Source organism: Mesoplodon mirus (assembly GCF_964341445.2).
Source record: "Mesoplodon mirus genome assembly, chromosome: X".
Lineage (NCBI taxonomy): Eukaryota > Metazoa > Chordata > Mammalia > Artiodactyla > Ziphiidae > Mesoplodon > Mesoplodon mirus.
In genome coordinates, this window is record NC_138981.1 from 119,354,272 (window position 1) to 119,367,772 (window position 13,501).

At 42.0% G+C, this 13,501-nt stretch overlaps 1 protein-coding gene across 1 annotated transcript; it reads right to left on the minus strand.

Moving 5' to 3' along the window:
* Positions 1–394: 394 nt before the first annotated feature.
* On the minus strand, positions 395–649 carry LOC309796927 (small ribosomal subunit protein eS27-like; the record flags this gene model as incomplete). Its single annotated transcript, XM_082610334.1, has 1 exon — positions 395–649. One exon carries the CDS (start codon positions 647–649, stop codon positions 395–397), a length of 255 nt encoding a protein of 84 aa, XP_082466460.1.
* Positions 650–13,501: the final 12,852 nt, after the last annotated feature.

Genomic DNA, 13,501 nt, shown 5'->3' on the forward strand with positions numbered 1-13,501 from the left:
TTCCTGGGACCCCGGGAAATTGTGAAATAAAATGAGAGGAACTGGTTTGATTGAAATTTTCCCATGATAAAGTCAGCCACACTCCAGCCACCACTGTGACTTGTGCCCCTGGTGTTTGGAAACTTGTTCTTAAATCAGGAGAAAGGTGAAGCAGCAGCAGACTAGCTTACTTATCAGGAAGAAAAGTGGCATGTTCTCTGGACTCTGAAAATTTATGTTCTTGGCTTTTGCCCATAATCAAAAAGTATTGACAAGCTGACACCAAAAGAGGAGATCACTTTTGTATACCTTACAGAAGTAAACATCATTACCTTATCTTGATAGATTAACTAGAATTACACAACCAATAAGGCTTTCTGCGATATCACCCAAATTCAGGAAGTTCTGGGGATCATTAGTGTTGCTTTCTTCTGCATGAACACCCTTCTGTGAGCCTGGCCTTTCTTCCCATCAGCTGGCACAACTCTGTTGAACAACCTACACAAAGCACCACCATGTGGGAATGGCTACAAACCCTGGCAATCCTGCAGCAACCTGGACATTTTCCATCCATAAAATAAGAATCTGGACTTTGAACGAGCCATTTCTTTTTATGTTTTTTCTCTTCCTCTTCCAACGATGAATGTAGTACGTCTCTAGCTAAAGGCATGTTGATTCTTTCGCAAGCCCCGCCCACCCATCTCTCTCGCTGATATTCTAAGTATATGTCTTGTGTCCAGATGGGAGGAGGGATGAGAGGGATAGGGACAAAGAAATATTTATTTGATTTACATCTTATCTTGCAGTAAACTGACGCTGCTGGAAAATGAAATTTGATACCTCAGATTTTTCTTAAGCAGAATCTTATAAAAACAGAAAAAAGAAGTCTATTTTATATGTGGTAATATTTTTGACAGAAGGTTAACTCCAGATAACAAAAGCTGAATAAATTTGGCTTCCTGTCATGTAACCCAGATGTGGTAGGCTCTCCCCTTTTTGACATAAAAGGCATCCTTGCAAACGTAGCACAGCACCAGGGGACTCGGTTTGATTGTCTCTTGCACCTGAGCGCTTGTTTGTGATGTCTTCTCCTGCAGGTAACCAGTAGAGGCACCCCCTAATAATCCAACTGTCAGGGGGATGCCTTTCCAGCACCATCTTCTTCTGAGCAATATCAACCAAACTATACCATTTGCAGACCCATGACATCCCTTCCCTCCAACCTCAGCACAGCACACACCAGATTACAAAGCGAGAATACAAAATTCTTTACTGAAGAAGGAGAGAAAGAGAGAGTAAATGGAAGTTGTGGTCTTTTGTAACCTAATCACAGAGACTCCAGTCACTTTTGCCATATATACTGTTCATGAGAAGTGAGTCACTGGGAATTCCCTGGCAGTCCAGTAGTTAGGATGCCAGGCTTTCACTGCTGAGGGCACGGGTTCAATCCCTGGTTGGGGAACTAAGATCCTGCATGCCACGTGGTGCAGCCAGAAAAAAGAAAAAGAAGAAAAATAATAATGTGGGGATCCATGGAGCCATTTTAGAGACTGTCTCTACACGTGATACTCAGTGAAGGGGCTACTGAAACCCAGGGAGAGAGGGATGATCTTTTCAATATATGGTGCTGGGTTAATTGCATATCCATATGGAAAATTAACCGTGACCCTCGAATTGTATACAAAAATTAACTTGAGATAGATAGTAGACCTAAATGTAAAAGGCAAAACAATAAAACTTCTAAAATAAAGTATCAGAAAATGCCTCCATGACCTTGGGTTAGGCAAAAATTTCTTAGAGCATAAAGAGTACTTGTAAGGCCAACTGGCCCCGAGGCAGGGGAACGCAATCAGATTCACAGGTTGCATCAGACCGAAACTCTCCGGACCACCCAGTTCCAGAAACTGACCTGGAGACTTTCCGGACCACCCAGTTCCAGGAACTGACCCGGGGACCTATCACCCAGCCCAGGCTTCCCACCTTTCGAGGGGCAGGACTAGCGGTCCCAAGACTGGTGTAACCGGCACCAGATATTGCCACGATACCCGAAGAGACCACCAAATAAGGAATACCCTGCGCCCTCCCAGATTCACCACACCCCTTTCCCTTCTTCCCCTATAAAATCTTGCCCAACCCTTGCCCGGGTGCGACTTCTCTGGCCCCTTTCTCTCGGACCAGTGAACCTCGCCCAGGAGCGCCCCCTAATAAAGCTCACTTGAAGCTTTCCTCTGTTTCGTGGTGCCGTCTGTTAAGATCCGACCTTACAGTACTAACTACAGATGAAAAGATTGATAAAGTGGACTTCATTACAATTACGAACTTATTAATGAGTTTAATTAAAATATAAAAAATAATATATTAGCTTAATTAGTGCTAGCTACTAAAACAAACAATGCAACAATGGTTTATTTCTCACTCACATTACAGTCAAATGTGGATTAATTCTCTTCCAGGCAGTGACTCAAGGACTCAGAGTGCTTCCATCTGGTGGCTTCAAGGTCACACTAGTGTTATCCAGACAGCAAACAGGGGAAAGAGTTTGGAAAAGGCAAACTGGATATTCACCCATCTAGGTGCACAAGTGACACATGTCATTTCCACTCAAACTCCATAGACTAGAACTAGTCCATGGCCAATTCAGCTGCAAAGGGATGCTGAGAAGTGTAGGGTAGCTCAGGGCTGTCCATGAGTACTAACAGGCTCTTCCAAGAAGAGGAAACGGAAAACAAATTACTGATCACTTTGGATACTGTTACTACTTTAAGTTGAAAGAATTCTGAAACAGACACAGAAAAATAAATGTGAAGGAAAAAAATGAACTACTACCTAAATGAAAACATTTAGACATTCAGGTCATCTCCTGCTCATCCTGATTTGTAAAGATGCTTTTTCTGCCATCCTGACCACTGAGACCACTCGAAGGATTAACATTGGATAGAGCAGAAAGGTACTGGCAAGAAAGAGATGAATAAATCCTGAAGATGAGAGAAAAGAACAAGACCAGAGTCAGCAGCACAGGCTAGGTTTGGGGAAGGTTTTGGAGAGGTTGAAAAAGAAAAATGAGAGAGTTTGGGGCACCTGTACTGGGGGTAAGCAATTGAGAGAGAAAGACAGGGAGGAAGAAGTTTTAGAAAGAACTTCATGAAGGTGTGACATACACTGAGATTGGAATGGGGACCTTTGGATCCTTCTGATACAACATCTATAATGCTAATTACATTGTTTTTTACATCGTTTTCTTGATGTTCAGAATATTCTTTCTTTGACTGTGACTTTGTGCCCAGACTGGTCAATAGGTAGATGAGCTTCATAGAGGTTACGTAAATTTCTTTAGAAAATTCTGACAAACACTTGCATTAAGTGCCTACTTTCAAGAGGTGATAGCAAAGTAGATGTTGTGTGGAATGACTGCATCTGCTTCCTTGTGGCTATAAGAGCATTATGAACCACGAATGGGGCTCTTACGCCCAGGAACTTAGACCCCCACTGGGTGTCCTCCCACTGATACCAGCAACTGATGTTTCAAATGGTAATTTTAACCTCAAAATGAGAACAGCCAGGGCACTTCTACTGGGAGGTTAATGAACAATGAGAAAGGCAATAGAAGCAAGTTGACGTGTGAGAAAGAGCAGTATCTTTGGAGTCAGGCAAGCCTGAATTTTCATCTGGGCTTATTAGTTAAGCTCTATGACACTGGACCAAGTATTCAAGATTTCTGAGTGTCAATTTCCTCCTCGGTAAGAGGGTAGGAAGGGCATTACCTCACAGGGTTAGGGCAGGGGTGTTAAAGATCATACGTATGAAGGACTCAGCACGATGCCTGGTGAAGAGCAAGTGTTTAATGTACATGAGAGCCCTTTGCCTTCCACCTCCACTTTCTGGATGCCAAAGTTCAGGGAACGAGATGAGTAAGGCTTTGCGTAAGAGATGGATGATAGGGAGAATGTTCCCGGGACAAGAACAGTACAAGGAAAGAACTGAAGGTGAGGAATGATCATTGCATTTGCTGACAAGAGCAGAGACTTTGTGAGGGAAACTACAGAAGACAAGAGTTGCACAGGGCTTGCCAGGCCCTTCACGGACTGGCCCTATGACCTCTCCACCTTCACCTTATACCATACCCTCATCTCTGAATTTCACCAAGAGCAGCCCTCTCTCAGTTAGTTCCTTGAACATTCTGTGCTTTTTCTTACACCTCTCTCCCACGGGGCGTCTGCCGACGCTGTTGCCTCTGTCTGGAATGCTTCCCCCATCTCTGCATCCTTTACTGTTCATTCCTATTCATCCTTTATATGTTAACTCAAATGCCAGGCAAGCCTTCCTTGAAAACCTCAACTAAGTCAGACCTGCTCTGAAAATAATCTGTAACTTTCCCTTCTATCACTAATCACAGTTTGGAATCATCTATTACTTTGGGTAATTCTTTATTTGATGTATATACCCCCCCCTCAGTGGGCCATCATCGTATCCCTAACATCTAGGGCATAGAAAGCCCTCCATAAATGCCTTTTCCATGGATGAATGAATGAGTACATGTCTTCTGATGGGATTAAAAGTCAATCTTGTCATTCAAAGGTCTCTCCAATAGGCTCTCTGGCGAAGCAATGACAGATTGGTCTGGACTACCCATAAATGTCCCAAATCTCCAGCCCGGAGGCAGCGCCCCATTGCAATCTTCTTTGCAGGCTGAGAGTTGATGGATAGCTCTCTAGTAATCCCTTTTGTATCACCTAGCTGTGTGTGCTATCTGTGAAACTGGTCTCAAAAACTGAAAGGTAATTTAGACTCACTCCCTAAATGCTATACCAAATGCTTTATATAAAGGAATCAAAACCTCTGCTTAAATGCTTGCTTTCTGAGCAAGGGCTCTCTCTGCTGACATAAGCCAATAAGAATGGCAATGTGGAGGTAAGGTCAGAAGCACCAACTTCAACTCTTTTGCTACTTTCCAACTTGTATATTATTGGTTTGGAGTCTTATTCTGTGGATCCCATAGGGAAGGCCTAGCATCAATTTACAGAATGACAGAAGGTTGTAATTCACATAAGAAACAATTTATCAGAACTGCTTCAAGATGAAATGGTTGGCTATTGTATAGCACAGGGAACTATATTCAATATCCTGTGATAAACCATAATGGAAAAGAATATGAAAGAGATTATATATATGTATAACTAATTTCTGCTGTAGAGCAGAAATTAACACATTGTAAATCAATTATACTTCAATAAAATAAAATTTTTGTAAAAAAAGATTGAATGGTTGGGACTGGAAAGCAATGAGTTCTCTGTCACTGGAGGTATTCAAGAAAAGACTGAATAACCCCTTTACAAAATTAGTGCATATCAGATGGGGAGGAAAAAGAGAAGAGCCCTGAGATTCTTCCCAACACTGACACTGGGAGATTCTGAAATGGGTGTTCTTTGAGCTATCTCTCTAGTCATGCGGAATGGGTTTACACTGAATCATCTCCTCTCTTCCCTGGATTCCCTTGACCCCAAGAGTCCTCTGGCCAGGATTGGGGTAGAGTCCTCGGCCAGGAAACATAACGAAGTTAATACTCTTACAGAGACTGAACCCATGACTTTGGTTCTCATTAGCTCCGTCCTCTAACCCCCCCCAACTTCACAGGCACACTTCTGATAGGCAGCAGAAAAATTAACAAGAGAGACAGAGAGACAGAGAGACAGAGAGAGAGAGAGAGAGAGAGAGAGAGAGAAAGAGAGAGAGAGAGAGGGAGAGGGAGAGCGAGGGAGAGGGAGAGGGAGAGGGAGGGAGAGGGAGAGGGAGGGAGAGGGAGAGGGAGAGGGAGAGCAAGGGAGGGGGAGAGTGCTTCACACCAGGCAAAGTGATGTAATCCAATGACATCTATTTCATCATGATAACTTTGTACTCCTGTTTAAGAATGAAATTTTCAGGGGTGACAAAAATTAAAATGCTGGTTTTGAAGTATTCTGAGTGAGAAGTTTTCTATCAAAGCCAGAGGAAATGTTATGCAAAAAGATTTGCAGCTTCCACCATGAGAGACATAAATCTCACATATTAATAGATTTGACCTAGTTGCAATCATAGTCAGCTTCATTCTCATGTCGTCTCCCTCCCATGTTTATTCTGTATTTGGCTAGCTCACTCTGAAAGTCCAGGGATATCCGTTGATATGCAAAAAGAATGAGAAGTAGGCAGTTAGCATGATAACAAACAGAAATGAAAATAAACTGGGCTCGAAGATCTTTCAGTGTTGCTAACGACTTTAAATTATTAGGGCTTGCAAATTATTAGTCTTTACTACTCTTGCTGTCTCCAATTTAAGATCATACATTAGATTATCTCATTACATAGTTAGACCTTCAATTATGCTTGATGATGGCAAATATGAAAAGGCGTTCACTGGGCTACCTGTTGAATTTCCTATCACCCTCCCCTCAACTAAGGAAGAGCTGTAATGAATTTGCTTAGCAAATCTCTTTGAACTTTAGAGTCACACAGGAACTCAGAAAGCATCTAACTCAGAAATTCTCAATTTTCCCATGAACATCGTAGAATCTGAAGAAAGCCATAGACACTTTCTTCAGAACACTGCACATATGTATTTACACACATACACACACAATTTGCATACAGTTGCCTGGAGCTTAGACACTTCTATGAAGCCCATCCATGGAGCCCAGATTAAGAAGTGTTCCCATGCAGACTTTTCCTGTGAAAGACAAGGAAGCTAAGTGTAAAGACTTATCTAGATTGATCTTCCCACAGATGCTATTCCAATTGCAATCTGATTTAAAAAGGCAATTTTAAAAAGAAACTGAAGACATGAGGTTTAAGAGACGTCACCTGATTAAAAAAACACTATGAATAAACTTTGAGAGTCAGGAGTCATTACAAAATATGAGACTTGCATATATATTTTCTAAGTGGAATATCATTTTTACGTGACATGTCCAAAGAAGAACAACGGCCCTTCCACCTGCTAAACTTGCTACACATTCTTTTATTTCACACTGTCATGTATATTTTGACATATAAGTCTACACTTTCCTTCCTGCTAGTTTCTTTTGAAATTGCACATATCAGTTTAATTATATTTTCCTCCCATTCTAAGGAAGGCCTACAAAGGTACTGTTTGTCTGGTTACCTGTTTGTCTATTTGCTTGAGGAAATAAATTTAGTGTGGACCCACTGATACATGAAAAGGTTTTCACCTTGCAGTTAAGCTTCTTGAAGGGCAAAGTGAAGATTTACACATTGTTCAAACCCTGGTTGCTTTCATACTCTCTGCATTGCAATTATTTCCCTGGGGTACCTTTTTATTAGGGTCAACCACAGAATGTTACCTGCAGAGGCTGCTATAGACCAATGTAGCTAGAGACCAAGCGCTTACCAAAAATTCATCATCTGTGATTCTATCAAATCCCAGTTACCTACAGAGTCATGTGAAGGCTAGGACCAAACACTGATGCCAGGAATCAAAGACAGCATCACCTATGGGCTTCCACAAATCCTCTCTCTCCTTGAGTATAATGGAATCCATTGAGCTACGATATGTCCTATAAACCTGAAAGCAAACATTGCCATCCCAAAGGCTAAAGCACAGATCCAGGCGAGAATATTGACGCTAACAGATTGAATGTCATGGAAACTGAATAGACCTAATTTAAGCAGAAGCCATTGCTATTTATTCATTTATTTAGATCAGCCTTCTAAACCTAGAGTGAGTAAGAGGTTAGGGGCCTCTAAAAATAACATGTTTGTAATATTTAAAACCACTGGTGTTTTTCTGAATGTAGGGCAACAAATATCAAATTCTATCAACACTTGCCACTTCTCCTTTGTAGTGAAACACTGGGGTCTGAGACTATGAAATTCTTGAGGTTGGGCTTGAAAATTTTTTTGGCAGTTGGTGGAAATCACAAAAACGCTGAGTATTCCTAATCTTCACCCGCAGAATTGTGTACTTTTATAGCTGAAAGTTATCTTGGAACCGGTCCAATTCAGAGATGATTTGACTACATACACAACTGATGAACATGTCTGCTCACTTTTCTCCAGAGAGAAGACATAACCAGGTGAGTGTTGGTTTTACCTGCACTCATGTGAACAAAAGTTTTATTTGGTCCACAAAAGAATTAGCAAGAGTAGATCCAACTGACTAGGAAAAAGGGAACAATTTTCAGTTTTGCAGAGTTTTGATTTCCTGGATGTTGACCGTTCTTGCTCTTGGTAGCCTTGACATGAGCCTCATAAGACAGGGAGGGCAGACAAGCAAACAACCATACACGGAGCATCAAGGTCAGCACACCACACTCTAGGCTCTGTCAGTGGCCTGGCAAGTGCCAAGGCCAAGTCAGAGTCAGAGCACAGGCAGCCTGTCCTCAAAAGTGACTAGCCTGTCCTCAGACTAGTGAAGGAAGACATCCAGGCATACTTCTGGGCACATCTGACAGTCTCATACTGTGGCCAAGCAGTCCCCACATGGCTCAGTGTTTAACATGTAGACTGTGACGTCAGTTCAGTGTGAATCCTGGGTCTGCAACTACTTGGTCTGTGACTCTTGGCAAGTTATTTAATATATTTGTGCCTCAGTTTATCATCTGTAAAATAAAGATAATAGAACCAACCTTGGAAGATTACAGTGAGGCTCAGAATGAGATAATACAGCTGTGATAGTTAACCCTTAGTTGCCTCACAAATTGAGCACGTAAGCACACAGCACAACAGCTGACCTAGAGGAGGGGCTTGATGTTTGGCAACTATTATTATTTCTCTTCTTTAGCATGGGGTGCAACCTTTTCTTACCAGCCCAGAACACTCACTAAATCATGTAGCCCTTTGAACAGTAGTCTGGACCCTGCCAAGTGTACTGCTTAGGAGGCCAATGCCATAGTATACCAGTATTTTATCCATGTAAGTGTGGCTCATCAGTGTCACAGCCCTGACTTAGGGACACAGGTCAACCCTCAGCAGCAGTTTTGTCTTTTTTTAAATTTTATTTATTTTTGGCTACGTTGGGTCTTCGTTGTTGTGTGCGGGCTTTGTCTAGTTGTGGCGAGCAGGGGCTACTCTTTGTCGTGGTGCATGGGCTTCTCACTGTGATGGCTTCTCTTGTTGAGGAGAACCGGCCCTAGGCACGTGGGCTTCAGTAGTTGCAGCACACAGGCTCAGTAGTTGCGGCACGTGGGCCCTAGAGCACATGGGCTTCAGTAGTTGTGGTGCGTGGGCTCAGTAGTTGTGGTGCGTGGGCTCTAGGCACGTGGGCTTCAGTAGTTGCAGCACACGGGCTTCAGTAGTTGTGGTGCACAGGCTCAGTATTTGTGGCTCGTGGGCTCTAGAGCACAGGCTTGGTAGTTGTGGCGCATGGGCTTAGCTGCTTTGCAGCATGTGGGATCTTCTCGGACCAGGGCTCAAACCTGTGTCCCCTGCATTGGCAGGCAGCTTCTTAACCACTGTGCCACCAGGAAAGTTCCCAGCAGCAGTTTTAGTCACTTCCACTTCCGGGTCCACACCCTCCCCTGGGCCTCAGCCTCCTCATTTATAAAATGAAGGGGTTAGGGGAGAAGATCATCTCTAAGGGCCCTTCCAGCTCTGACACTCTAAGTCTTTATGGTTTTATACCTAGAGATATAGACGTGTAGAAACATCATGTTCTTGAGATCTTTAACGAAGTGATAGAGACACAGACAGGGTTGAGGTTAGTAGAGGTAGTGATGAGTTCAACCCTTAGGAATAAGTGATAGAGAAAAGAGTTACAAAACTGCCATAGGAACGTCTAAGTAGGGAGCAAAGAAAGGGGTATATGAGAATTAACAACCCAACCTCAATCAGTTTCAGTGAAGACAGGAGATGCCTGCTGCTGGTGGGATATTGACCTGTCTCCACTCATCTCACCCAAAGACATGGCAGACCCCTGACAACTCAGAGCCATGGGCCACGTCTGCCCTACTGAACACTCCCTGACTGGGATCTCGGACGGGGGAGATCTGACCAAGGCCAAGGGTTTGTTATAGAAGAAACAATGCTCCATGCACCAAGGCCAATTTGAATGTAAGTTTACACACTGTAGTTCTTGGCATGAAGCAAGAAACAGATTTGTTTGAACAGAGCAGTATTTCTATTTGCAATCATACCCCCGTGTGCTGCGATCCTATTAATTCTCACAAGCCAAGGAACTCTGGAAGGCCATCTTCTCCCCAAAGCAAAAGCATGGTCCCAAACACTCCTTGAAAAACTACTACCTATTTTAAGGTGGAGGGAAGGAAATCAGATCTGCTCCCCACCAAGAGTAGGGCAGAAGAAAACAGTGCATCCATTAATAGGAGGCAATCTGGTATGGTGGATGAAAGCATGAGCTCTGGAGCCAGATGGCCTGGGTTTTCCTCCCAAATCTGCTGCTTCTTAGCATGTGACCTTGGGCAAATTATTTAACCTCTCTGTGCCTCAGTTCTTCATATGTAGAGTGGAACAAATAATTGAGCCTAGTTCATAGAATTGTTGGGAAAATTGAATGAGTCAATACTTATAAAGCAGTTATAACAGTGCCTAGTGCTTTTTAATTGTTTCCTAAACAAAATAATCTTTATATGTCTGGCACCAACTAAAGTATCTGAAGGTCAATAGCAATTTAATTGCTTTTCTCCTTTATTAAAAATCTTCCTCTACTTGCAGAGTGTAAGTACTAATGGCCAAAATCAGTAGAGAGGGTTTTAGATAGCCTCACGTTAGTTTAAATCCATGACTGCCAGATAGAATGTTTTTGTCTTCAAAATTCATATGTTGAAATTCTAACCCCCTCAAAGTGATGGAATTAGGAGGTGGGGTCTTTGGGAAGCAATTAGGTCATGAGGATGGAGCCCCCCTGAATGGGATTAGTGCCCTTATAAAAGAGATCCCAGAGAGCTCTCTGTCTCTCCCCTTCCAACACTTGAGGACACATTGAGAAGAAGGCCATCTATGAACCAGGGAGGTGGCCCTCCTCAGACATCAAATCTGGCAGCACCTTGATCTTGGACTTCCCAGCCTCCAGAACTGTGACAAATAAATTTCTGTTTTTATAAGCCACCCAGCCTATGGTATCTTTGTTATAGCAGCCTGGATGGACCAAGAATGACCAAACTCAGGGAATGTTCTGATCTAAATGATAAATCGAGAAAGATGCATCTCACATAAGGCACTTGTATTATTCAGAATAAGGTAACTGTTAGAAAAAAAAAGACTCAAATACGTCTGATAGGCTAAAACACAATAGAACTTTACTTCTAACGCATTTAAAACTAGAAAGAGGTGTTCCTGTTAGGCAGCTTTCTTCTAAGCAGTGACTCAGGGACCCAGGCTCCTCCTACACTGTGGCTCCTTTATGTTCCACACATGGCTTCCTAGATCACTATACTCCTCTGTATCAGGCTAGTGAAAAGAGAAAATGTGGTGGAGAAAATGCACATGATGGCCTAGAAGTGATATACATCTCTTCACTCACATTCTATTGGTGATAACTAGCCACGGGATCCCATCAAACTCTAATGAAGACTGGGAATGTAGTCCCCAACTGGACAGCCACTTTCCAGTGACCACTCCACACAATGGAAGGGTAACATGAATTTGGTTGGACAGTTAGCCATCTCTACCATAGGCCCTAGGGTAACAATTGTGGAATTAGCAGAGTAAGGGTGGGGTAAGACTCTGAGCTCCTAGAAGTCAGAGGCTGTCTTTTATTCTTCTCTGTGTCCTCAGAACCCAACACAGGGATGATATCGTTGTAGGGGACAAAAAAGTCAAGTTGGCAATATGCCAGTAGAGTGCCCAATTCTTCTTTCTTGTGAGCTGTCTCTTCTGGGTCTCTTACCTGGTACTCTCCATTCTCAACCTTCATATATGGGCTGAAACCTAAAGCTTCCCAAACCTTTTCCATCACCACATAAGAGAGATCCAGGATTCTTGGCTTTCAAATACCTCTAGTACCTCCCCCTCCTCCCACCTAATGAAGACAGTGGGCCTCTCATTTGTACATTTTTTTGAGACAGGTTGAAAGTACAATTTATCTTCTCTAGTCACTCATTTAAAAACTCCTTTATGTTGCAGAAATATTAAAGATCTCCTCTCTAATTTGGGGTTTCTCTCTTTGTCTATTTTTGTGATAGCTTTCACTCATACAATTCTCTTTGAATTCTAGTTAGGGATCAACTCTTCCCAAATTAGACAGTGGAAACAATTCCCAGCAGCACTGGTCTGTCCCATGGAGTCAGGCTTTGGCAATATAACCCAAGTCCAAATATCTCCCAGAAGTTAAGGATTTAAACATGAATGGTTGATGTCACCAGTCTTTTCTGAGTAGGTAATATGGATAAACGGTTTAAAAGCAGTATTGAAATCTGCCAATAACGATTATAAAATGCTTCTGGCGTGATCAGATGTTTCTCTCTAGTGACACCATGTGTGCTAGGGTCTGAGGACTGATCTAGTCTGAACATGGATCAGAGGCAAAGGCATACCTGAAATCTGGAACCTGATTCTCATGACAACAGAATAGTTATTATATAGATATATGTGGGGGTGTGCTTGTATTTGTGCAGGTGGTATATGTCTAGGTGTGTGTGAATGTATATTTATACATATATGTGTGAATCACGTTTGCGAACATGTATCTCTGTGTGTATGTGTATATGTGTATCTACTGTATGTGTGTATGTTAGTGCATGTCTCCGTATGTGTGTATGTTCATTTGTATCTGTGCGTGTGTGTAAATACATTAACGTGTGTATATGTGTTGTGTATATGGCTTTATATGTGTTATGAGAGTGTTTACATGTATCAGTGCATTACATGTCTGTATGTATGTGTATATGCATGAATATATATCTGTATATATGTAGGTGTGCATGTGTGTGCACGTCTGCACATTTATATGTGTGTTTGTATATCTGTGAATGTGGATGCCATTGTTTATGTGCATGTGTGTATGCATGTGAATATGTGTGTTTTTAAGGGTTTGTGTTTGTATAAGTAAATGTATATATTTACACATATAAGTATATACATGTTTTCATGTATACCCATGCATATGTGTGTATCAGTGTTTATGGTATGTTCATACATGTGTGTTACACATGTACACACATAAACACCTGAAACAAGTTTCATGAAACATTTACAACATTTAAGGCACTCATAATTTTCATCCAATGCTAGTTTGTTAATGAAATACCCAAGTCACGACTACCTAAATGATTTTTCTCATCTATTAATGGGTTGAAACCACAGTGTGAAAAATATGGTAGGAAATAATAATAATAATAGCGAATATTTGTTAAGCCCTAGCTAAATGCCAAACACTTTACATATACTATTTCATTTAACACTCATGACAATCCAATGAAGTAGGCACTATTAACAGTTCTATTTTATGGACGAGAGAACAGTCATATAGAGGTTAATCAACATGCCACACTCCAGTGCCAGAATGAATAAGTTACTTGCGGTCACTAAGCAGGCCAGAATCTGGAGCCAGACAGTATGGCTCCAATGCCCTAGCTCA